The 27,650-nt window shown below is 50.1% G+C and overlaps 1 protein-coding gene across 10 annotated transcripts in view; it reads right to left on the reverse strand.

Moving 5' to 3' along the window:
• DIP2C (disco interacting protein 2 homolog C) overlaps positions 1-27,123 on the reverse strand; it is a 407,784-nt gene extending 380,661 nt beyond the window's left edge. For 6 of the 10 annotated variants that reach the window (XM_063727460.1, XM_024253579.3, XM_024253578.3 and 3 more), the window contains exon 1: positions 26,857-27,110. In XM_063727460.1, the coding sequence (XP_063583530.1) occupies positions 26,857-26,941 (85 nt within the window). In that variant the 5' untranslated portion in view covers positions 26,942-27,110. Of the gene's footprint in view, positions 1-26,856 lie in introns of all 10 variants that reach the window. The other 4 variants (XR_010141456.1, XM_024253580.3, XM_024253581.3 and 1 more) reach the window with 4 other exon arrangements.
• Between the last annotated feature and the right edge of the window lie 527 nt (positions 27,124-27,650).

The following is a 27,650-nucleotide window of genomic DNA, read 5'->3' on the forward strand; positions in this document are numbered from 1 at the left end:
GATTGTATGAAAACTAAGTTGGATGCCTTTCAAAGACTTGATATAGGGGAATTTTTTTTCTTTTTAGTCTTTTTAAAATTGTTATCAAATTAGGTATGGGCAGAAAATATATACAATGTTTGAGGAAATAATTTTTAAAGGTTTCAAATCTAACTTATCTTATTTCTCTTGTGTTGCCTATTCTCTTCTAGAAGAACCAAAACTGTGGCAGGCCTAAGATGGCTGTGGTTGAGGAAAGAGGCCACATCCACAGCCAGCAGAACCATACTCAGCAGCAGCCTAGCCCCACGTGGAAGAGGCGTGAACACTCTCGGGAGAGGTGGATGTACACTAATGGTTCCCAGCTCCGACCTCTTTGATTAACAGAACATGGTGATTGGTTTTATCTGAATGTCAGACAAAAGGGTTTCTATGTCCAGGAAAGACTCTAAATACTCTGGACCCTGCTGGGGCAGATGGTGACCGTGACTGACCGTGACCCAGTGATAGCACTCTCTAGTGGGCAGCCTGGTCTGCAAAGGGGGAGATCCCTGGGGCAGCCCTACCCCAGCATGGGTGAGTTTCTGTTGTAATTCTATGTCCAGTGTAAATAAACTGTGGAAAACTGGGAGATGGTACAAGAAAGCAAGGACGCCAACTAAATGAATAGAAAGATCTACAAGGGAAAGCTGAGATCGGCTGAAACAGGCTTGGGGAAGTAAAGGCCTGGCTGGAACTTCGTAACGGCTTTTGAGGCTTGGGAACAGGGACAGTAGCTGCCCTGTCCATCCCAGGAGAGAACAGACGGACTCAGCTGGAAAGCGCTTCCCTGACTAAAAGTGTCTTTAAAAAGGGAGACCTCAGAATTTCCTTCCCTGGAATGCTTTAACCCTTCATGGAACACAGCAGAAATTCCACAGCCCTGCATCCCAGGAAGCAGGGACAGGACAGCAGCTTCCAGCACACAGAAGCATTTAGAGGCATAAGCAGCTATGCAAAGACAGCAGGAGCCGTGCCTCAAAAAGGCTGAGAGGTCTGAGAAATAAATTTGTATGCGGATTTACGCCTGGGCAGGTTGAAATGCGTGTGCCATGACAGTTCCGGAAGCTTGTCTACTCGAAGGTCCACATTCAGGTATGTTTCACAGTTATCACAACTAGATTTTCAGAAATTTAAAACTCCTAATGAAGAAATGCAAGCCCGCACGTCTCACGCCACCACCAAAAGCAGCGGTTCTCAAGCAGGGGCGATTCTGCTGGGAGGAGGGATGCTGATGGCACCAGAGGGTGGGAAGCAGGGGTCTGACGCTCAGCACCGCAGGTGCCGAGGACGGCCTCCTCCCCACAAGGGCTCCAGGGGGCCACACCAGAGGGTGGGAGGCAGGGGTGACACTCAGCATCGCAGGCACCGAGGACGGCCTCCTCCCCACAAAGGCTCCAGGGGGCCACACCAGAGGGTGGGAGGCAGGGGTGACGCTCAGCACCGCAGGCACCGAGGACAGCCTCCCACAAAGGCTCCTCTGGGCCAGAGCATCTGTAGTGCTAAGGGGAAAAGCCCGGACACAAAGGATCAAGTGTTTTCAACGTAGCTCAGGGCATCTCCACACGGAAACTCCCATCTGCCTTTTGTGCAAAGTCTGGGGTCTTGCAATCGATAAACCTTCACAAGACACAACACATGAACCTAACAATTCTATTTTGCTCCAGGAGAGAGAAAAGAAGGAATGGTTTGGGGAGATGCACCGAAATTCTGTGAGTTCTTGATTAAAAATCACCAAGCGCTGTGTTCTGTTATCAGCAGTCCTGGATAGGCCCAGACCCACCTCACCCCCAGCGGGACCCAGGCAAGGCTTTAAACCTCAAACGTCCCTTTTCGTAACACTGGCTGTTTCATGTGGTTAATAAATCATCCAATAAAATGACACGCATAAGCCTAGTTATACACTTGACACATTAACACTATTGATCATTGTTATACATCTGGGTTAATCAACTTTACAATGCTGCAGAGAAATCATTGGTACTAAGAGTTGTAAGGATGATTTTTTAAAATTTATGTATCTCAATTTTTTATACTGCTACTTTTTACATTTAAAAAAATGTATATTCTAAAATATTTTTGATATTTTAAAATGTTAATGTATCAAGCATTTTAAAATGCACCAAATATATATCTACAAATATATAGGGAATTTTTAATTAAATATCAGGGTAGAAGAGAATTAAAACTCCTAACTTAATACTAAATAGACAGGAAAAAACAAAGTAGAGAGTTCTCACAGATTCCCGAAGGAATATATAGTAATAAAGCTCAAAAAGTACATTAAAACCTTTATAACTATAAAATGTTTTAATTACCAACTAACAAGAAAATATCTACTGAATCGTGACTAGCAGATCCCCGAGTCTGTTCAGCACCTGTATTCTCCCCTAGGTCTGCTGAGGAACAGATCAATTCTGTTGGAGTTGACCTTGAAATTTAAAAAAACAAAACAAAACAAACACAGCTTTAAAGATTTAAATTTCCTGAATAAAACAGAAAATAAAAATAACACCTCTGCACCTGTGAGTTCTCTTGACCCTAATTTATTTTTTACTTTGGATGGTTCATAAAACATACATAGACACCTTAACAGTGCTTTATATTATATAATAGTGACTGTTAATTCATTATTAACCTCACTCTACAACTCAATTCTAATACTAATCATGGTGGCATCATTAGGACATTGTTCTAGGTGGTGCTTTTTTAACTGAAAAGAAAAATGGGGGATAGGTAATAAATAATTACATAATCTAAAGAAAAAGTTTTAATTGTCTGAGTCCAGTAACGCGATCATCTAGCATGGAAAATATTTTCAGTAGTTCCAGGAAACTTCACATAAGAAACACTAAATAAACTCTAAGTCCAGTATAGGAGTTACAGACATTTCCAAAAGAAAAGCACACACGGTTGGTTGGGAGCGCCTGGATTTTCTCTAGCAAAAGACTCGTGGAATCCAGGCTTTCGCCGCCACGTGACGAGGCACACGCGGACCGGGACATCGTCCTCCATCCTCCAGAACCAAACGCTCCGCGAAACCACAGCGCCAGATTCCCACACTGGAAAATCCCTGAGCAAAGACTCACGTGACTCCTCCTCAGCAGCTTTCCCAAAACAAAACACATCCATCAAACGAACCCGATGAAACATAGGAGATCGAAAGGAAAACAAGAGCCAGGCTTATCTCTCACAGGAACACTCCATAAATCTTACACTGAATTCACTCATCCTTCCACACAATCTGCTGATAAGAGGTAAATAAGTGGAAATCACGCAAAGAAGCGCTTTTCCTCCCCCAGCAGACGCCGAAGTCTCTGCCGTGGCGCTGATGGGGCTCCAACGTCTCAGCGCTGGCCGGCAGCACCCTGGAAAGGCGCAGGTCCCGCAGCGCCTCCCTCCACGCGTGGCTGCGGTGGAGGCAGGAAGAGCGGCTGTGAGTTCGTGGGAAAGAAGGGCTATCTGGAATAATACGAGTCCACGTAACATATGTAATTGTGAGTTTTTGTTTTCTCCGAACTGGCCCTATTATTATTAATTATTCCTTCAGCACCTACCGGGAAAGCGAGAAGAAAGCAAAGGGCATCACTCCCCACCCACGAAAGACTCACAACATCCCTGGAAAAGCAAACGAGGCGAACGGCTGGTCTGCGTTCAGAGCTGGTGAGGAGCAGGTAGAAGAATCCAGAGCATCCCCGCCTCCCTCCCTCGCCGCCCTCCTGCACTGATGCGAACACGGGAGGAACAGCGCGCGTGGGGAAGCCGCAGACTCCCAGAGCCCGGCCCGCTGCAGCAGAATCACCCAAGACTGAGATCCTGCGGCCTGAGTTGGGGCCGGGGAAACCAAGCCTGCAGGACTGCGGGAGCAGCTGGTTTCTGCACACAGGTAACATGGAACTGGGGGTAAGCAAAGCCACGAGGTCGGCCCGTGGCCTGTCTTCCCGTGGCCTGTCTGCGCACAGGTGTTAAAAGTTCAATAGCCGTGGTGGCAGCAGCTGAACAGGCTACCACAGGGCGCAGCTGGGGTCCGGACGTGGGCCTGGGGGTCGGAGGAAGGCACGTGTGTTGAGGCGTGTAGTCAGGGCCCGCCTACTTCCCCAGGCCTACAGGGACAGATGTAGCTCCCCAGGAAATACCACAGGCAGCCCCCGGCCGGCAAGCTGCCCCAAGAAGCAGTGCGCCCCCCAAAATCAGAAGCAGCAAGCTCACCCCCGCCTCATCTGAAAGAGCCGAGCGCCAGGGAGAGGGCACCCACCCAGTCTCCTAATCATAACGGACATTCACAGCAACACCACGAAAAAGAAACACTACTGCTCTGACCTGGAAAAGTGAAATTTAAAACAGAAAACACACAGGTTCTAACTAAAAGGCAGACGGACCGGGTGCGGTGGTTCATGCCTGTAATCCCAACACTTTGGAAGGCCGAGGCAGGCGGATGACTTGAGGTCAGGAGTTCAAGACCAGCCTGGCCAGCATGGTGAAACCCCATCCCTACTGAAAATACAAAAACTAGCCAGACGTGGTGGCGGGTACCTGTAATCCCAGCTACTCAGGACTGGGAGGAGGCGCAGGAGGACGATGAGAGAGAGACAAGAGAGGCAGACGGCCCACGACAGGCTGAGCACAGGACCTGGCTGAGGCCTCCTGGGGAGGGGCAGAGGCAAACATGCTGCTGCTTCTAGGCTACTCGGGAGGACGCAGGCTCAGAAGGGGCTGCAAGGCAGGACTCGCTGAGGAGCAGTCATGTGGATGCCCCACCTCTCACAACACACACACTGAAAACATGCAACTCACATACAACACAACACACACATACAACATACTCATACAACACATACAACACTGACAACATACAACGCACACACACAACACATGCAACCTATACAACACATACCCAATATATGCAACTCACAACACAATAAGCATTTATAACACACTCATACAACACATACCAAATACATGCAACTCACAACACAACACGTACGTACAACACATACATGCATACAGCACACGTAACATACAACACAACACGCATGTACAATGCACTCATACAGCACACGCAACACACAACTCACATAAAACATGCACATACAACACACTCATACAACACACAACACTCATACAACACACAACACATGCAACTCACAACATGCACATACAATGCACTCATACAACACAACACATACAACACACAATACATGCAACTCACAACATACACATACAACACACTCATACAGCACGCGTACAATGCATGCAATTCACATTCAACACAACATACACGTACCACACACAACACACACAACTCACAACACAACATGCATGTACAACACACTCATACAACACAACACTTATACAACATACACACAATACATGCAACTCACAACATACACATACAACACACTCATATGACACATACAACACATGCAACTCATGCACAACACAACATGCACAACACAACATACAACATATATACAACACAACACTCATACAACATATATGTGTATTGCATATACATAATACATGCAACTCAACACAACAGACACATACAACACACTCATACAACACATGCAACTCAACACAATATGCATGTACAACACACTCATACAACATACAACATATAACACATACAACATACAACACATGCAGCTCAACACAAATACACGTACAAGGCACTCACACAACACACAACACATGGAACTCACAAACGTACAACACACTCATACAACACACAATTCATACAACATACAATACTTGCAACTCATACAACACACATACAACACTCATACAACACACAACACTCATACAACACAGCACTCATACAACACAGCACTCATACAACATACAAAACATACAACTCACAAATACATGTACAACACATTCATACAACACATAACACTCAAACATACAATACATGCAACTCAACACAACATGCACATACAACACACATACAACCCATGCCACTCACATACAACACAACACACTCATACAACACATTCATACAACACATACTGTACAGATTCTAAGTATGAAATAGAAAACATCAAAACACGCACAGTTTCTAAAGTATGACAAAAGCTTTTTTCAAGAAGGTCATCCAACATCCAAACTGGTAACATGTCCTCATTTTCAGCTGCTGTTCAGATTCAAGCATCTTTATCATCCGCTCCATGAATTACAATAATACAGCATAAACCCTTTTTTCATTTTACACCCACTTTGGTGTGGGGTGCTCCAAAACAGGGGCCAGGAGCCTCAGAGTCATCCCTCGGAACAAAACACAACTCACACTCAGAGGCCAGGAAGGGAACTCGAGGGGCGACACACGCTCTCTCATCTGCAGAGCTCTGCTTCAATTACGTTACATGTAACCGCGGCTGGAACGGGGTTGGTGACGGTACAGACACGGCAAACTGAGGAGAAATTGGCAGGTGGAGAAAGATCAGCCAGAATCCAAGGAAAAATGCTGAGCATTTCCCACAAATAGTTCACACAACAGACGATAGTTGGGCTACTGAAAGTTTATTGAGAGGGGTCTTGCTCCAAAGAAAAAGTTCTTTCCCAAGGTTATCAAAGACTCACAGCAGACCCCGGCCCCCAACACACCATCTGCAGAGGGCCTGTGAGTCAAAAAGAAGACAAGACAGAAGCAAGGGTGCGGATGGAGGAGAGCAAGAGGGGACCAAGAACTCGGAACCAAGTGATGGGCGGACACTGAATGCCTGACTCCAGAGTTATCGCCTCAGAAAACAAGTCCGTTTAAGGCTGTCGTAACAGTGTTAGCGCTTTCACTGAACCTGCACTCAACACTGGAGAACCTCCCTGCATTATGAAGATGAGCTGAAAAATAACATTAATTCACAATGTAGAGTGATGATTCAGCCACAGAAAATAAAACTGATATAATCCACTACAAGTCACATTGTGTCTTTCTTTAAGACTGGTTTATGATGCAGGTAAGAGGCAGCTTGACATCTAAAATACTTAAACTGGCAAACACCTTGTTTCCCTGAATTCTCACAACCGTAGCACCAGCTAGGGTAAGACCGAGTGGTTTTCAGAGCTTCCAGAACAGCAGAACAGATCAATCATAAATATGCAAAAGTGATCTGAAGACAGAATTAATATTCCACGTTTTGGCTTAAACTAGTCATGTGATTTCCAATAAGTGGGAAACATTCATACCAATGTTTATAAGAAAGTTCAATGTAAACACATAGTACAGAACACTATCTTTGTTTTGGAATTTATTTATTTAATATGACAATTTCCATTGTTTTTAGGGATTCCTGATATCGAATGTTCATCTTTATTAATGATGAGCTACCCATTTTCTGACTGAGGAAATGGAAAGTTGTCACTGCCTAACAGCAATACTCAAAACAGCCTGTATGAAAGGAAAAGGTATATCTGTGCACACACACATGCATACACACACATACACATGTCCACACATGTACATATGCTCATACATGTACATGCATACATGTGTACACATGCACGTGCACACACGCATGCACACGTACATGCACACACACATGCATATACACACGTACACACGCACACACATACACACATACATGCATATACACGTGCACATACACACTCATACATGCACATACGCATACACACATGCACACACATGCATGTGTACACGCATACGTAAGTATCATCTCAGGTACGTGGATTCAAAATTCTGATGCAAACAATAATAATCACAAAACAGGGTAGGGTGTCAACAAGTGAGAATTGAGATGGACGTTCTGGAATGTTCCAGAGACAATACAGGGGGACGGCTGCACATCACATAAACATCTTGCCCATTTTAAACGTGACCATTCCTGCCAACATCGGCCTGGATTAAGATGATTTCATTTACATAAGGAACAGAAAATATAATACTGTTCTAATGAGATTCTCTAATCATTAGATTATTTTCACAATTTTAAGTAATCACTAAATAACTTCCTCTCAAGGGTCTAAAAATAAAAATAAGATAACAAAAGAAAGTCACAGTCCTGACAGCTTTGTCATGCAAATCACAGCTGTGAAAATAAAGCATATTTTTGAGACTATGCCCTCCTCAAATATCCTTCATGGAATTTTGTACCAGTAATGGCTGGTAATTAAGTTAATTGTTATACCAGGTGGAAAAGTATATCATTTAGGGTATATGAAGTAAACATGTAAAGAGAAATGACCACACACACCTGAAACCAGGTCTCATTTCAAAACTGTTTGCTACCTTGGATTTGCTTAATTTACTTCATGAGGTGCCTCGAGGAGAGGAAGCAGAGCTGGGATCTGCCCCGAGGCCGCTTCGGGAAGAGCTGGGTGGGTACCAAGCCCCTCAGACCGAGGGCTCCGCTACACGGCTATGACCCCATCCCTGCGGCTCCCCGAGCATGTGTCTCTGTGTGTCACGCAAACCCCTGCCACACAGGGGACACATGCCACGTGCCTGACACAGGCTCAGCACACAGGGAGCGATCAGTAAGTGGTGACTAGAGAGAAGCGACGGCCTCCAGCGTGGACGGACAAAACAGGCCACAGGCTCACAGACAGAGGAAACACTACAGACGCAGGGATGGAGGAAACGTCATAGATGCACGGACGGAGGAAACGTCATAGACGCAGGGACGGAGGAAACAGGCCACAGACGCAGGGATGGAGGAAACAGGCCACAGACGCACGGACGGAGGAAACAGGCCACAGACGCAGGGACGGAGGAAACGTCATAGATGCAGGGACGGAGGAAACAGGCCACAGACGCACGGACGGAGGAAACAGGCCACAGACGCACGGACGGAGGAAACAGGCCACAGACGCACGGACGGAGGAAACAGGCCACAGACGCAGGGACGGAGGAAACAGGCCACAGACGCACGGACGGAGGAAACAGGCCACAGACGCAGGGACGGAGGAAACAGGCCACAGACGCACGGACGGAGGAAACAGGCCACAGACGCACGGACGGAGGAAACAGGCCACAGACGCACGGACGGAGGAAACAAGCCACAGACGCACGGACGGAGGAAACGTCATAGACGCACGGACGGAGGAAACAGGCCACAGACGCACGGACAGAGGAAACAGGCCACAGACGCAGGGACGGAGGAAACAGGCCACAGACGCACGGACGGAGGAAACAGGCCACAGATGCACGGACGGAGGAAACACCACAGACGCACGGACGGAGGAAACAGGCCACAGACGCACGGACGGAGGAAACAGGCCACAGACGCACGGACGGAGGAAACAGGCCACAGACGCACGGACGGAGGAAACAGGCCACAGACGCACGGACGGAGGAAACAGGCCACAGACGCACGGACGGAGGAAACAGGCCACAGACGCACGGACGGAGGAAACAGGCCACAGACGCACGGACGGAGGAAACAGGCCACAGACGCACGGACGGAGGAAACAGGCCACAGACGCACGGACGGAGGAAACAGGCCACAGACGCACGCACGCCAGTGTGGAACATTGGACAGGAACGTCCCAGCCATGCACCGTCCACTCCCACTAGGGACTCCCCACCCCAGAGCACCCAGGATGGCTGTGGAGCTCCTGCCACCCACCCCAGAGGCGAAGCTGGGGAGCCAGAGATGAGCAGGTTCACGTCCATCAAACGCGGCTGCAATCCCTGTAATAATTGGAGGACACCATTAAACAGAAGGGCACTTCACTTGGAATAAAAGCACTCTGTATAAAAGAACTAAAGATTGGCTGGCGACCGCTTAGAAACCGTCACAATCATTCTTGTGAGGGACGGCGAAGCTTCAAGAGTGGTCACTTTTCCTGTAGAAACGCCACAGAGGTGATTCCTGGAACTCATTTAGAATATTTCTTTCCCAGAAACCACACAACCAAGAATTTAATAGTGCCGTCTCTTGACCAGAAAGATGAAGATTTCTGATGAAACTAAACCCTATCCAGCCTCCTGATTCTAGAAGGTGCTATACAGAAAAGCTAACTCAGAGGGGTTGCATTTCTTTTGTCATCCATGACACACATTAAAAAAATTTAAATGTACAAAAAATGTAGGAATTGTACAGTGAATACCCATGTAGCTACCCCCTGGATCACAGATTAGATTTTAAATGTGAAGTTCTAAAGGTTCCCAGCTAAGGAAATGTGCAGTATAAGCCTCTACCTGGTTAGAACCAAGGGGAATGGAATGAGCTTTCCCCGGCCTTGCTGCTCAGCTGGGAGGGGCTGCCACAGCTCAGCCACCTCACCCCAGAGCACTCAGGATGGCTGTGGAGCTCCTGCCGCCCACCCCAGAAGTGAGGCTGGATCCCCAATCTTGGTGTTAAGAGTGAGCCCAGCCTTTAGAAGCCACGTGGTCTATACTTGAATAGAAAATGTTCCAGGAAACCAAAGATTCCAATGCCTGCGATGAATTCCTAACCATTTGAAACCCAGTCGCCTCATCTGTACAAAGAGAGCAATGCTGTCTCCTGGGAAAGCATTTCAGAAGGACGAAAAAGGATCCACATGAGAGCAGCTGAAAACTACAAGGCACCCTGCAATTATAAGATTTTTTCTATATCTTTGTTTCAAGGAATGTCAGCATTCTAAATATTGCTCTTCATCCCACATCACCTTTCAGGAGCAAATCATAACAATCAAAACTATCAGCAGAATCCCTACCAGCTCAGTCGCTGTGTGCTGCTTCTCCCTGCATGAGAATTCCTGCAGAAGATGGGGCCATCCAAGAATGGCTCCCTGCCATCATGTGCCCATACTCCTTCCCAGGGAGCTATTCCTGTACTCATGGGGCATGGGAAACCTGTATAACGCCACCAGAACGTCCTTGTTTGACTTACACACTTCCCAGAAGGGCTGATTTTATCCAGAATCCTAACTGTGTCAAACACTAAACCTAACCAATCATCAAGAAAACAAGGAAATGCAAGGCCATCTCCTGCCCCAGGTGCATGGCTACTAGGGGAGAAACAGAAAACGAGACATGAAAGGAAACTTTTAAGATATTCAGACCATCACTGGAGGATTCCAGGAACCCGTTACAGATCATTGCTCTTCGTAATAACAGGAAAGAAATTCTAAAATTCCAATAGGCATGGTGAGTCCCTCACTTGTATGGAAATCAAAATAATAATCCATCACTATCTTCAAAGAGACAAAAGAAAAACTCTACTTCCTTTTCATATTAATTTGTGTACAAGTAACTAAGTGACAAAATCTTAATGTCTGGACTGTGATATCAATAGCAAAATAACCCCAAGCACCCCAATTAAAAGATATAGACTGGCTGAGTGGATTTAAAAAAAGAAAAACCAACTATATGCTGCCTACAAAAAACTCACTTCAGCTGTAAAGACACATATAGACTAAACATGAAGGATGGAAAAACATGTTCCACATTAATGGAAATCAAAAGTGAGCAAGAGTAGCTATATTTATTTCAGATTAATCACAATTTAAGTCAAAAACTGTAAAAAGGAGACAAAAAGGTAATTATATAATGATAAAGAGATCAACACAGCAAGAGGACATAACAATTACGAATATATGTGCACCCAACAACAAAGCACCCAGATATATAAAGCGAATATTAGTAGATCTAAATAGAGAGAGAGGCCGGGCATGTTGCCTCACACCTATAATCCCAGCACTTTGGGGGGCGGAGGCAGGTGGATCACCTGAGGTCAGGAGCTCAAGACCAGCCTGGCGGTCTTAGTAAAGCCCTGTCTCTACTAAATACAAAAAATTAGCCAAGCATGGTGACACATGCCTGCAATCCCAGCCACTTGGGAGGCTGAGGCAGGAGAATCACTTGAACTCGGGAGGTGGAGGTTGCAATGAGTCAAGATTGCACCACTGCACTCCAGCCTAGGCAACAAGAGTGAAACTCCATCTCAAATATATACATATATATATATTTAGAGAGAGAGAGAGAGAGAGAGAGACACCAACACACCAATAGTAGGGGCTTCAAAACCCTACTCTCAGCACTGCAGATCATCTAGACAGAAAATAACAAAATATTGAATTTAAAGTACAGTATAGACCAAATGGACCTAACAGACATTTACAGCACATTTCATCCAACAGATACAAAATGCACATTCTTCTCCTTAGCACATGGAACATTCTCTAGAATCAACCACATGCTAGGCTACAAAATAAGTCTCAATACATTTTTTTAAAATTGAAATCACATCTAGGATATTCTCAGACTGTAACAGAATAAAGCTATAAATCAACAACAAGAACTTTCAAAACTGTATAAATACATAGAAATTAAACAATATGCCCTTGAATACCCAATGGGTCAATGAAGAAATTAAGAAGGAAATTTAAAAATTTATTGAAACAAATGAAAACAGAAACACAACATATCAAAGCCTATGGTATAGAGCAAAAGCAGTATTAAGAGGAAAGTTTATAGCAATAAACTCCTACATTAAAAAAATAGATTTAAAATAAACAACCTAACAATGAACTGCAATGAGCTAGAAGAGCAAGAACAAATCAAATCCAAAAGTGGTAGGAGAAAAGAAATAACAAAGATCGAAGAGGAACTAAATTAAACTAAAAAATACAAAAGATGGGAAAAAATGTTGGTTTTTTGAAAAGACAAATAAAATAGACAAACCATTAGCTACAGTAAGAAAAAAAAAGAAATCCCAAATAAGTAAAATTAGAAACAGAAAAGGAGAATTACAATTGATACCACAGAAATACAAGGGCTCATTAGAGACTATTATGAACAACTATATGTCAACAGATTGGAAAACCTAGAGGAAATCGATAGATTCCTGGACACGTACAACCTACCAAGACGGAACCAAGAAGAAACGGAAATCCTAAACAGACCAATAATGAGTAACATGTATAATGACTAAGTAATAATAAAAAGTCTCCCAACAAAGAAAACCCCAGGACTAGGTGGCTTCACAGCTGAATTATACAAATTTTTATTTCAATTCTTCTCAAACTATTCCAAAAATATTGAAGAGGAGGGAATTCTGCCAAGTTCATTCTTCGAGGCCCGCATTACCCTGAAACCAAAATAAGACAAGGACACAACAAAAAGAGAAAACTATAGGTCAATATCCCTGCTGAACACAGATGCAAAAATCCTCAACGAAATACTAACAAACTGAATCCAACAGCAAATCAAAAAGATTATACCACGATCAAGTGGGATTTATCCCAGGATGCAAGGATGGCTCAACAAACACAAATCAATAAACACGCTACATCACATCAACAGAATTAAGGACAAAAACCATAGGATCATTTCAATAGATACAGAAAAAGCATTAGATAAAATTCAACGCTGCTTCATGATAAAAACTCTCAACAAACTAGGCACTGAAGGAAACATACCTCAACACAATAACGGTCATATGTGACAAACCCACAGCTAACATAATACTGAACGGGGAAACACTAAGCTTTTTCTCTGAGATCTGTAACAAGACAAGGACGCCCACTTGTACCACTCCTATTCAACACAGTACTGAAAGTCCTAGTCAAGACCAATCAGGCAAGAGAAAGAAATCAAGGGCACCCAAAGTGGAAAGGAGGAACTCTAATTGTCTGTTTTCAGACAATATGCTCTTATATATTAAAAAAAAAAAAGACTCCAGCAAAAATCTCTTTGAACTGCTAAACAAATTCAGTAAACTTACAGAATACAAAATCAACATATAAAAATCAGTAGCATTTCTATAGACCAACAATGAGCCAGTGGAAAAGGAAATCAAGAAAGCAATCCCATTTAGCTACAAAAATATAAAATAAAAATAAAAATACCTCAGAAGAAATCTAACCAAGAGGGTTAAAGATCTCTATGAGGAAAATGATATTCTACCCTCTGAAGATAGAATAGTGGATTCTAGAGACAGGAAAGGGTGGCGGGAAGGGAGAAAGGGAGAGGTTGGCTAATGGATACAAAATTACATCTAGATAGGAAAAATAAGGTTTAGTGTTCTATAGCCTTGGAGGGTGACTATAGTTTACAATTTATTGTATATTTTCAAGCAGCTAGAAGAGAGGATTTTGAAGATTCCCAGCATTAAGAAACAACAAATGTTTGAGATGATGGACATGCTAATTACCCTGATTTGCTAATTACACATGATAAACATGTATTGAAATATCACACTGTATCCCATAGATATGTACTAGAATGTGTCCATTAAAAAGAATAATTATTAAAAACCCAAGTTTTCTCATTTGTCCTATGTCAGTGTTGTGGTCCATTGGTGGAGACCTAGCAATTTGCAAATAAGACTATAGTCACTTAATCTGAAAGCAAATGAATCACCACAAAACTACCACTGGTACCAAGTCTTGTTTCTAGAATTTCCTGCCCACAGCACTGCCACAGTCACTGTGGGCAGGAAAGACACACTAGCCACCAAGTTTCAACCCCAGCACAATTGAAGCCTTTATCTCTCTGGTTTGGAATAGGTGTGTGTTCATAACTTACATTTACTCCAACTGCTCCCTTGCTTAAATAGCTCCTTAAGGATGACTTCCTGTTACTAAATCCCAACAGCTTCTGAGCATCCATTATATTCTCCAAAGTAAATAAAAAGAGAAAATGTGTTGAAAGCCTGATAATGCTCACTTAAGAATCCAGCATGATGTACTGCTTGAAATGGCCACTCCACCTTGTTCCTTTATGTTACTTTTAAAATAGTCCCAGTTATTATACATAATTGAAGCCATAATTTCTGCAATACCATTAAGTCCACAAAGGATGGGGCCAGAGGACTTCAAAGTCTGTCCCTGATTTTTTTATTTAAAAAGGAAAGCTTATGAGAGTAGGTAATGAAAATAAGTATTCACACAACTCGGAACAGCGGATGGTGAAACATAAAGCCCCAGCCTGGCACAGGTGTCCGGCCAGTGAGGGTGGAGACACAGACTCATACAGTCCCCACAATCCCGCAGAAGTGCCACAGACAGGTGGGTGGCCTGAGACAGAGCCAGGCTCCGAATTCCAGGAGTTGTCTGGCTCAAGTGTACCCCGCATGGTCCACAGTGCACGAGGATGCTCCACGTCACCGGTCCTGGTGCAGAGCACAAAAATGCCCGTGTCACGAGCCCCCGCTGCAGAGCATAGCCCGAAGGTGCCAGCCCAGCCTCCTGCACACACTGGCCACCAGGGCACTGCCCTCCAGAAAGGAGGACCTCAGAGGTTGTTGCAGGGTGAGGACCTGCTCTTCATCATCCCCGAGCAGCAGGGAAAGTCCCAGCAGACATTTGAGGAGCCCCTACAGGTGGCTCTGGAACTCTGAGTCGAAGTTCAAAGATGTCCCCAGATACACCAGACTCAAACCTAAAACGGGCCATTCTTCCAGATATGCCCAGACTGGAACCTATATAGGCCATCCTTCCCAGCTTTCCTCTGGAAAAGCAGGCTTAAAAGAGTACCGACTAAAAGGGGCCACCAGAAAGAGACAAGTCCTATCTTTAAAAAAAGAAAGAATTTTTTTGAAAAAGAGGCACTGAGGCTCTGACCCATCTGAGCACAGAGTACGTGCTTGGCAGCATCTGTCAGAGCAGAGGAAGCACATACGTGCTCTCCATACCCTGTGCTCGGCACCCGTCCTCCCCGCACCCAAGCTCCCCACACCCGTGCTCCCCGCGCCCATCTCTGCTCCCCATGCCCATGCTCACCACACCCATCCTCCCCGCGCCAATGCTCCCCGCACCCGTCCTCCCCGCACCCGTCCTCCCCGCGCCCATGCTCCCCGCGCCCATGCTCCCCGCACCCGTCCTCCCCGCGCCCATGCTCCCCGCGCCCATGCTCCCCGCACCCATCCTCCCCACACCGATGCTCCCCGCACCCATCCTCCCCGCGCCCATGCTCCCCGCGCCCGTCCTCCCCGCGCCCATGCTCCCCGCACCCGTCCTCCCCACACCCATGCTCCCCGCACCCGTCCTCCCCGCACCCGTCCTCCCCGCGCCCATGCTCCCCGCGCCCGTCCTCCCCGCGCCCGTCCTCCCCGCGCCCATGCTCCCCGCGCCCATGCTCCCCGCACCCGTCCTCCCCCCACCCATCCTCCCCACGCCCATGCTCCCCGCACCCGTCCTCCCCACACCCATGCTCCCCGCACCCGTCCTCCCCGCGCCCATGCTCCCCGCGCCCGTCCTCCCCACGCCCATGCTCCCCGCGCCCGTCCTCCCCGCACCCGTCCTCCCCACACCCGTGCTCCCCGCACCCATCCTCCCCGCACCCGTCCTCCCCGCGCCCATGCTCCCCGCACCCGTCCTCCCCCCACCCATCCTCCCCACACCCATGCTCCCCGCACCCGTCCTCCCCGCGCCCATGCTCCCCGCGCCCGTCCTCCCCACGCCCATGCTCCCCGCGCCCGTCCTCCCCGCACCCGTCCTCCCCACACCCGTGCTCCCCGCACCCGTCCTCCCCGCACCCGTCCTCCCCGCGCCCGTGCTCCCCGCACCCGTCCTCCCCGCACCCGTCCTCCCTGTGCCCATGCTCCACACACCCGTGCTCCCCGCACCCGTCCTCCCCGCGCCCGTCCTCCCCGCACCCATGCTCCCCGCGCCCGTCCTCCCCGCGCCCGTGCTCCCCGCGCCCGTGCTCCCCGCGCCCGTCCTCCCCGCGCCCGTCCTCCCCGCGCCCGTGCTCCCCGCGCACGTCCTCCCCGCGCCCGTGCTCCCCGCATTCGTCCTCCCCACGCCTGTGCTCCCCACGCTCGTGCTCCCCGCACCCGTCCTGCCCGTGCCCATGCTCCCTGCATCCGTCCTCCCCGCGCCCATCTGTGCTCCCCGCGCCCATGCTCCCCACACCCATCCTCCCCGCACCCATGCTCCCTGCATCCGTCCTCCCCGCGCCCATCTGTGCTCCCCATGCCCGTGCTCCCCACATCCGTGCTCCCTGCACTGCGTTCCCTGCACCCATGTCTGCTCCTCGAGCTCTCTTCCACAGATTTCCTCTGTACGCCCTTCTTGATAGTCACTGTCACCTCGAATCACCTGGATAAATGGAGGTAAAGAAAATAAATGGAGGACCACGTTGGAGGACAGAGTGGAAGCGGCTATTTACCAAGCAGGGCTGTGAGATGAGCACATCTGATCCACATTAATCCTGACAGTAAGTTTATTAGCCCCGTTCAACAGCTGGGGACACTGAGGTGGGGAGGGATGGGCTTGCTTACCCTGGACGATGCTGACAGTGTGGGCCCAGCTGGGTCCCACAGCAACCAGGAGGAGGCTCCTGAGCAGGCAGGCACAGAGGTGCAGCTCAGAGAACGCTTGGGACCCTGGCACAGACTCCTCAGGAAGGAAACAGAGAAAGGCCCACAGAGACTCAAGCAGCACAGAAGAAGGTCACCCACAAGTTAAAAATAGATGTTTGTGCTTTACCGTCCCAGCATGCTAAAAATCCAACCCACTCACACGCACGGCCTGACATGAGCCCAGCCTCCTGCAGCACTGGGCCAAGCGAGAGATGCACCTGCCCCTCTCCCAACAATGGCAGGCTCGGCAGCTGCTCTTCAATGTACTTGACACCCTTCTACGAGGATTAAGCTACACTGTCCGCACTGGGTAAGTTTAATCCCGACACAGCTAACCGTGTCGATCTGCAGTGCAACAAACAACCTGCTTAGGATGATTCTATCACTGACAAAGACCCTGAATCTCCCAGCAAAGCCTAGTGACATTTCTGTTTTCATTTCAGGTAAACTGGCCCACACGGTCTAGTTTACCTGCTGATAATTCCTTGGAAAGACCATCAGGGGAGATCCACACTATTTTCAGCTTTATAGGGATCTGAATTTCCATTTGATGAGAAAGGGAATGGGGAAATAAAACAAGGATTCAAAACAGATTGTTTTGAATTGTTTTGCCTGTGTGCTTCCTGGGAGTGGTAAAGACAGGAACTGCCGCTCTGTGTCAGGCGACGGAGTAATAGAGACAATGGCACCAACTCCTGAGACAGAGGACCTGACACATGGTGCAGCCACCACCTGCGGCCACAGAAATTCCAGGGAATGCAGACCCTCAGTCACATGGTACAGCCACCATCTATGGCCACAGAAATTCCGAGGAATGCAGACCCTCAGTCGCATGGTGCAGCCACCACCTATGGCCACAGAAATTCCAGGGAATGCAGACCCTCAGTTACATGGTACAGCCACCACCTGTAGCCACAGAAATTCCAGGGAACACAGACCCTCAGTCACATGGTACAGCCACCATCTATGGCCACGGATATTCTAGGGAACGCAGACCCCAGTCCCATGGTGCAGCCACCACCTATGGCCACAGAAATTCCAGGGAATGCAGACCCTCAGTTACATGGTACAGCCACCACCTGTAGCCACAGAAATTCCAGGGAACACAGACCCTCAGTCACATGGTACAGCCACCATCTATGGCCACGGATATTCTGGGGAATGCAGACCCCAGTCCCATGGTGCAGCCACCACCTGCGGCCACGGAAATTCCAGGGAACGCAGGCCCCAGTCTCTAAAGTGTTATTTGTTTTATGAACTTCACTGCAGTGATTGTGGAAGAGTTTCTCTCTGTGCAGAGCTCAGTATCCAGAAGGGAAGTCGGCCCCAGGAACGCCTTCCTCCTCTTCAGAGCTCAGGGCCCAGGGCTGACGCCCTTGGGAGAGGTCCCTGTTGGGCAACTGTGCCTGTGGAGGGTCCCCCAACACTCACCGTGTATCTCCTAGGAGCAGCGGCTGCAACAGGGACCCAGAGACCAAGCCTCTGCTCAGGCAACAGTGAGCTGATGGCCTTCCACTCTAAGTTCCAACTGCACGGAGTGTGTATTCCATGAATGCTTGTTAAATGAATGATTCACATAATAAGGTCTTCTGCGCTGACCTTTGCTGGTCTGCTGACCGTGGGCTTCAGAGCATAGACCTCATTCCTGGAGCAACCAGCTCTTCCCAGAGCGACGGCTATTGGAGGACAAAGGCCAGGGCTTCTTCCTGCAGCAACGTGCTCAGGACCCTGCACTGGGCACGCTGGGGCCTCTCCAGCAGAAGATCCCCAGCCCTGACCTTGCAAACACCAATGAACCCCAGGGGAGCCCCAACTGCTCAAAATCAAGTAAATGTCCATTGTGATTTAGCCTCAACTTTAGAAGGAAGGGCAGATTGCCACCTCCCTCCTCAAACTAGGGACCATAAATCGATACAAGGCCTTAACTGAGGCTCTGCCTTAAATACTGCTAAAACTACCAGCCAAACACCCAAATTTACATTAGAGTTAAAGGAAAAAAAAAACTAAACCAAACACCTGTAAGAAACGGTCAGGTAAACTGTGATACATCAACCCAAAGATTAAACATTAAAACGATGAAGTAGCAAGATATTAAAAGAATACAAACTCTATCTACATCATGGCCCAAGGGTTCTAAAATTACACAGAGACAAAGACCGGAATGGAAGGGGGATATGTTTACAGATAAATTTTTTATTTTTTAATTTTTAATGGTATATTACTTCTCTAATATATGATTTGACTAACCAGATAATTCAGCAAAAAAAAAAATTAATTATGCCTATAGATAAATATGTAAAGAATCCCTCTCTCTGATGCCAATGGAATTACTTTGGGTCTGGCCCACAGTCTTCAATCTTTTAATTAAGACACAAAAACCATCTTCCAAGCTATTAGCAAAACAAAAAATGATTTAAAACCAGGAGCCCAGAAGAAAAGACCCACCATCAATCACAGCATCTCTCCACGCCTCTCTACCCTGGACAGTGTTCCTTCTTTCCCTATTTTCATACCTACTGCACAAAGCACTTAGTAAAAAAATTATCTCAATTCATGAGTCGCACAGCACAAAGGGCCGACGTCGCTACCAAAATGTCCCGCAGCCCAAAAACGAAGCAGCAACCCTCAGCGAAGGGAAAACGAGAGGCTGCTGGTTGTAATTGTAAATCTCACAACTCAATGTCTTAGCACTTTCCTGCCTTGCTGGTTTCAAGGGCTTATTAAAATTAACTCCCCTACTGGATATCGAAGAAAGAAAGCAGGACGGTTTTGCAGGCTCCGAAGAGGCAGAGCCCTCGTTCCGCGTCTTTCTGCCCACAGCAGCTGGGTTTACCAATTAGCCTCCCTTAAAGGGTACTGTTTATGATCATCACGAACAAATGGATGCAATTACTTCTTTTGAGATGTAGCAAGTTTTTGGCCCTCAGCAGAAAAAAAAAAAAACAGGGCACTGGCACAATAGTCATAAACTCTGCGTGGCACACACACAGAAGGAAGATTAAAGCCCTGGAGGTGGAGGCGTTCAGAAAGGGAAGGTGGAAGCAGGAAGGACGCCCACGGGAGAGAGTGGTCAGAAACCGACCACGTCACCAAAGGGCGCCGTAGACGTTCCAGAGGACAAAATGCCCATCTTTCCAGGGTAAACACCCATTTGCCAAACTCAGCCAGTGACGGCAAGCAGGAGTTTGCTTTTTTTAAGGCGTCTGAGTAACGATGAGAAGAGCAAGAAATGAGCGTAATAATGGGACTGACGGGGCCCTGGGCTGGTGACTCAGCCAATGTGCACAGCATCAAAACCCAGGTTCCTCAATGCGCTCCCTCTGCAGTTCAGGAGAGCGCTACAACTCACCCCATAAATCACTGCTTAAAAAAATCAGTTCTAAAAAAAGAGACGACCCATTTGAAAGCAGCTGGGAGGAGGAAGACAGAGAGTGACTCACAGAATCCAACCGCTTGTAGCCTCAGAACCATAACAAGAATATGAAACTAGCGAGTCCAGTGTGAGGCAGAACAGAGATGTCATCACGGCTCTCAGGAGGCTGAGCGGGAAGCGCGTGGCTCGGGCCCCTAATGGCGCCTGGAGCAGCCTACGGGCCTGTGCCCTTCGTGTGGGTTCACTTCCCTAGCTTCCTGGCTAAATTTGATGTACAGCATTTATTCGCCAAGAAAAGACCATTCAAATCAAACTATTGTCATAACTCTGAAGGACTCTTAACATTCCAGTCCACACGTTCAAAAGCCCACACATAGCAGTGCTGCCACTGTGCAGGTCACAATGTTTTCAATGCATCTTGAACGTAACCAGTAATGATGTTTTCAATTTATCATGCAGGTAGCCATCTCATTCAGGATACTTAAATATCTGTGACGACTTGATACTTAGTTATCTGTGACTTTCAGATATATGTAACAACGCTACCTGGCCAAGAAGACTTCACCCTCCTGAACCCACTGACCCTCCCGCCCTCCTCCCAGTTACAACAAACTGTCCGTGAGGCTCAGTGAAGCTCGGCTTTTGCACATTTGTTTTTCAGAGTAAACTATTTCTTTTCAATGAAAATAATGTGTACAGAGTCCTCAGGGCCTTCTCTTAGGCTCTGGAAAGTGGCCCCCAGGTCAGCTCTTACACAGGCGTGTGACTTCCTCACTGTGCAGGGTGGAACCTCCAAGAAATGCACAGGGCTAGGGGTGCCAGGGGCAGAACTCCATTCGAAAGCCACAAATGTCTGTGACCTTGTGCCAAGTGCTCTGAAAAAGCCACCCCCAAAACCTACCAACCTCCCACTGGGCCGTCATTTTAGGATCCCCTCTTTGGCGACAGCAACATGCAGGCTGTGTGAAGACCATGTCTCTGTACTTGACACGTATTCATATGTGCTAATAGTAACACACACAGCCAGGCATGGTGGCTCACACCTGTAATCCCAACACGTTGGGAGGCTGAGGCAGGGGGATCGCCTGAGGTCAGGAGTTCGAGACCAGCCTGGCCAACATGGTGAAACCCCATCTCTACTAAAAATACAAAAAATTAGCCGGGCATGGTGGCAGGTGCCTGTAGTCCCAGCTACTTGAGAGGCTGAGGCAGGAGAATCACTTGAACCCAGGAGGCGAAGGTTGCAGTTAGCCGAGATTGCACCACTGCACCCCAACCTGGGCAACAAGAGTGAAACTTTGTCTCAAAAACAAACAAACAAACAAACAAAATATATATATATAAACACACGCACACAGGTCCCTCAACCAACACAGGAAGACCTGGCACATGCGCGAGCCTTCACCTCCCTCCACGAGCAGGTTCTTCCCCTGCTGAGAAAACACTAGGCTGCACTACTGTGGAGCATAACTGATCGCTGAAGGAATCGGCTACATGAATTAGCAGAGCAGAGCATGGAGGATGGAGTCAGTGGGCAAGGAACACGCTGACAATTACCAAAGCCACAGAGTGCAAAGCATGGCACCTATTTTTCAAAACTTCTCTTCCGCCAAAAACCAACAATTTTTGCAGGCTATATTACGAGTTCTATCAAAATAATTCAGCGCCTCCTAAACAAATGGGAAAGAGCTCCTTCTGAAGCATGCACTGCCCAAAAAGATCAGTGACCAGTCAACAGAGACACTTACTTCCTAATTTGAATCAACAGCTAAATGCAATCTTTTTTAAAATAATAATAATAATAATAAGACATGAGGCCGGGCACAGTGGCTCATACCTGTAATCCCAGCACTTTGGGAGGTCGAGGCGGGCAGATCACCTGAGGTAAAGAGTTCGAGACCAGCCTGGCCAACATGAGGAAACCCCATCTCTACAAACGTACAAAAATTAGCCGGGTATTGTGGCAGGCACCTGTAATCCCAGCTACTCAAGAGGCTGAGGCATGAGAACCACTTGAACTCAGGAGGCGGAGGTTGCAGTGAGTTGAGCTCATACCACTGCACTCCAGCATGGGAGACTGAGTGAGACCCTGTCTCAAAAATTAAAAAATAAATAAGACATGAGTTTGTCTTTATGGGGAAGTTTTCTGCTTCCGCTCCAATTTGTTTGGCAATTCCATGTAAAGTATCAGTTATTAATGAAATTATTTTTAGGCCCTTTAAAGCCACAAAAAAGAATACCCAATTATAAAGGGCAAAAATGTAGGGAAGAGAAAGGAGAAGAAAATATTCTGGGGAAAGGAGTATGAGAAAGCAGCCACCACAGCCCTCTCATTCCTTGACCCTCCCCAGAAGGGGCTCCAGATCACCTGGAGGCCTCCCCACCCTCATGGCCTCCTTACCTGCGGGGCCTCCCCACCCGCACAGCCTCCCCACCTGCACAGCCTCCTGACCCGCACAGCCTCCCCACCTGCACAGCCTCCTGACCCGTGTGGCCTCCCCACCTGCACAGCCTCCGCACCCTCATGGCCTCTCCACCTGCGGGGCCTCTCCACTAGCACAGCTTTCCCCCGTGTGGCCTCCCCACCCGCACAGCCTCCCCACCTGCACAGTCTCCTCACCCACACAGCCTCCCCACCCGCACAGCCTCCCCACCCGCACAGCCTCCTCACCCACACAGCCTCCCCACCTGCACAGCCTCCTCACCCACACAGCCTCCCCACCCGCACAGCCTCCTCACCCACACAGCCTCCCCACCTGCACAGCCTCCTGACCCGTGTGGCCTCCGCACCCGCACAGCCTCCCCACCCGCACGGCCTCCTCACCCACACAGCCTCCCCGACCCGCACGGCCTCCCGACCCGCACGGCCTCCCCACCCGCACGGCCTCCCGACCCGCACGGCCTCCCCACCCGCACGGCCTCCCCACCCGCCCGGCCTCCCCACCCGCACAGCCTCCCAACCCACGTGGCCTCCCCACCCGCACGGCCTCCCGACCCGTGTGGCCTCCCGACCCGCGTGGCCTCCCCACCCGCACGGCCTCCTCACCCGCACAGCCTCCCCACCCGCACAGCCTCCCCACCCGCACAGCCTCCTGACCCGTGTGGCCTCCCCACCCGCACAGCCTCCACACCTGCACAGCCTCCCCACCCGCACAGCCTCCTTACCTGCGTGGCCTCCTCCCTGGCTCACACTCAGACCCAAGTATGTGAGGAGATGACTCCCCTGGCCCCACACCCTGAATGTAACCCCACATGGATTGGAGGCAATCAGCTCCCACAGAGGGCTGCCCAGCACTTCTCCCCACAGAGAGCCCTTGTGTTTTGCTGGCCGCGTGCTCTGTGGTGTGAGCTGGCCTCACCTTCCCCTGTGAGGGGCATCAGGTGGCACGGGGCAGGGACGGGCAGTGGAAGAAGGATGGAGCCCTTGGCCCGCAGCAGGAAGTGCCCCTGCAGCCCCGCAAAGCAGGACACCAGCAGTGCATGTAAGGGCGCCCCAGCAGAACTGGACCAGGGTCTAGAAACCTACACAACACATGACCCATGCAGGCTGGCAGTCCATGCAGGAACCTCAGGGGAATGCTCTACTCTTTCCTTCAGTCTATGTTATGTGCTTAAAACGGAACTTTTTCCATCCTCCTCTGTAGGAAATGAGCACTGGAAATTCCACATATGTTTCTATAATATTTTCTGATATTTTAATAAAATGATGACAACCAACTTAAAGAATTCTCTCCACTTGAATTTTGATTGAAGATGGGAAATAATTCAGCATTAACAGCTGTTTTCAGCTTTCACTCTGAAAGCAGATATGTTGAGGAATTTTTGAAGTCCAATAACATAAAGAAACACAGATTTTTGATCCTTCAATTCTTGGATTTCTATTAAGCAATACTGGAAAACAAGTTGATTCATCTAAGCCCGTAAAACTGTTTTATGTGGTTATGAGACAGAGAATTCCAAATGACCTTACAGCACTACCCCCATAAACTCAACCTGGGCAAACCCACACTTCACAGCAAAGTTAAAGACCATCCAGCGAACAGATGAGGCAGTGGGGCCAGCACAGGCCGGAGGGTGCAGAGAGGCTGAATAGAGCCACGGAGCAACCCTCTCACCCTTTCTTCTTAAATGTGTAGCTCAGATCTCAGCAAGATTCATGTGGAAGGAAAAAACATAATTAGGCTTCCTGCATGCAAACACACACACCCCTTTCTCTGCCTGGTCTCTCAATAAGAAACTCATTAAGCCCTTTTTAAAAAACCTGTACAGATGCAAGGTGTTCACGGGGAATTCGGCTGAGCACACCTTCGTCGAAAGTGGCTTTGCCATTGTCTGGGCAGCAAGACAGTATCACTCACCCTCCAAGAGCAACTGACAGGCAAGTGTCATCACCTCAAAAGGCCACAATGCCCAACACAGGACACCCGTTCCCAGCGACATCCCAGACTCTGGGAACAAATGTGGGTCCAACTTCTGGGCTGGCAGTGGGTGGGGGAGCCTCAGATGGGGCTCGCCCTGCTGAGCTCAGGGGCGCAACGCTCTGCTGACATGGATGGGGCACTGACACTTCACGTCAGTGTGATGCAGGCAGCACAGAAGTCTCTGTCCTGAGACAGCGAACACGGCAGGTGCTGCAGGCAGGGGTGCACCTGGGCCGAGACGTGAGCCAGGAAACCTACCCAAGGCTGACACAATCAGATAACCAGGGTGGGCCTTTTGCAAATGATACTCTCCTTACCCACCAAACCAGCGGTCTGCACTGCACAATTTACTTACCAGTTTACATCCGAACCCTGCACATGGCATCTCTCGCCTCCTAGCCATGCCCTCCTCATCCTCAGCTCTTCAGGAGGGCAGCAGCCAAGCCCACAGGCCTGGAAGATTCTGTCCTTCCCCCCCCAACCCCTCACTGTGTCACGTTACAGGACACTGACACACCTCGCGGAACCCCACATCTGAAACTGAAAAACAGGACCATTTCCCGTCCCCAGAAGTCTGGAAAGGCAGTTGGCTGCACACCATGGCCCCTGCTCACTCCCTTCTTTGCCCTGAAAGTGTTAAAAAGGAAAACAAAGTCAACACCAGCTCCTCCCTGCTGGTGAAAATTGGCACGAATGAGTTTACTTTCTGGCTGCCGGCCCTCACAAAACCGTTACCCAAAAAAAGTTCACCATGCTAAACTGCTCCAAATATAAATGTGAGACGCGCCGGCCCACCCCCACCCCACCCCACGTTACAGGAATGGCCTGACCAGGATGAGCCCGGAGACGGCTAAATACACATCAAACATTTCAGATTTGGGAACTTCAGTGGTTTTGGGGAAAAGACCTGGCAAAGCCCGATCTGAAACTTATGACAGTTGAGCACATGATCTCCGCCATGAAGAGCAAATAAGAGGCGTACACAACCCTCCATGAGACCGCGGTGGCTGATCTGCCACAAACCCTCCTACGACAGGACCAGGACGGCAAGGCCGGAGCCCGGCCCGGGGGGAGGTTGACGATTCCGCCCAGCCCTCCCCGCGCAGCGCCCGCGAACAATGGGGGTGGGATCCCCCGGGCCGCGCCAGGACCGCTGCACGGCCTGAGCCACCAGAGATCGAACCCGGGGTCCAACGACAAGTTTCGCATTGAAATCAGGCCGGGCGTTCCAGGCCGAACCCCCAGCGAGGAGGTGGCGCGCACCGCGCTGCTGCACCAAGGACGCCGCGGCTCCAGCGCAGAGCGCACGGGAAGGCCGATCCCGCCGGGCCCGCTGCATCCTGCGTCCCCGCGCGGCGCCCAGGCCCCACAGACACCCCCAGGGCGCGGGGGGATCGCGGCCCCACAAACATCCCAGGGCGCGGGGGATCGCGGCCCCACAAACACCCCCCGAGCGCGGGGGGATCCCAGGCCCCACAGACACCCCCAGAGCGCGGGGGAATCGCGGCCCCACAAACCTCCCCAGGGCGCGGGGGATCGCGGCCCCACAAACGTCCCCAGAGCGCGGGGGATCGCGGCCTCACAAACGTCCCCAGAGCGCGGGGGATCGCGGCCTCACAAACGTCCCTAGGGCGCGGGGTCTGGGGGTCCGGGGGACGCGCACGCTCCGGGCTGGGGTCGCACCTCCCCCTCCGGGCCCGGCCCCCGCCCCGCCGCAGGCCCCGCGCCCCCAGCCCTCCGCGCGCGGCCCTCCCCAGTGACAGCGCAGCCCGGCCCGGGGCGGGGGCCCGGTTACCTTCCGACAGCTCCAGCTCCAGCTCGGCCAGGCGCGCCCGCACCTCCAGGGGCAGCGCCATGCCCTCCAGGCTGCGGTCCGCCATGCTCCGCGGGCGCCGCGCCCCGCACGGCCTCCTCTTTGTTCGCAGGCGGAGGTCTCGGCGGCTCCTCGCGCCCGGCGGAACCGCACCGAGGAGGAGGCGGCGGCGCGGGCGCGGGAGGCGGGCGGCGGGCGCGCAGGGACCTCCCTCCCCTCGGCGCGTCCTCAGCGCGGCCCCGCCACGGCCGCCTCGCGCGCCCCCGCGCCCCACGGGCCCCGGCCCGCCCCGCGCGCGCTCGGCCCCTCCCCGCAGGCGCTGCGGACCCGGCCCTGCTGCTCCCGGCCCTGCTGCTCCCGGCCCTGCTGCTCTGGGCCCCGGCCCGGCGGGAGCGTCTCTGCGCGCGCGCGTCACGGGGCCGCGGGGGCGAGGCGCGCGCGGGGGACGCGAGGACGCGCAGGAGCGGGAGCGCGCGGGGGGCGCGCGGGGGGGGGGCGCACGGCCGCGTCGGCGAAGCGCGCGCTCCCGGGGGCGCGCTCGGGGGCGGGTTGGGGGCGCGGAGCCCGCGGGGCGGGGCGGGGCGGGGCGGTCTTGTCTGTCCTGGGCTCTGCGCGTCCAGCGGAGCCTGCGGGCCCGGCCCCAGAGCCTAGTCCACCCGGCTCCCTGCGAAAATCACGTCCTGGAGCCGCAGCTTGACGTCTGCGCGAAAACTCGCGGTGCCCCGGGTCTTGGAGGGCTGGTTTTTTGCTAATGAACATTTTAAGAGGCGGAGACG

This window comes from Pongo abelii, chromosome 8 (genome assembly GCF_028885655.2).
Source record: "Pongo abelii isolate AG06213 chromosome 8, NHGRI_mPonAbe1-v2.0_pri, whole genome shotgun sequence".
Taxonomy (NCBI): domain Eukaryota; kingdom Metazoa; phylum Chordata; class Mammalia; order Primates; family Hominidae; genus Pongo; species Pongo abelii.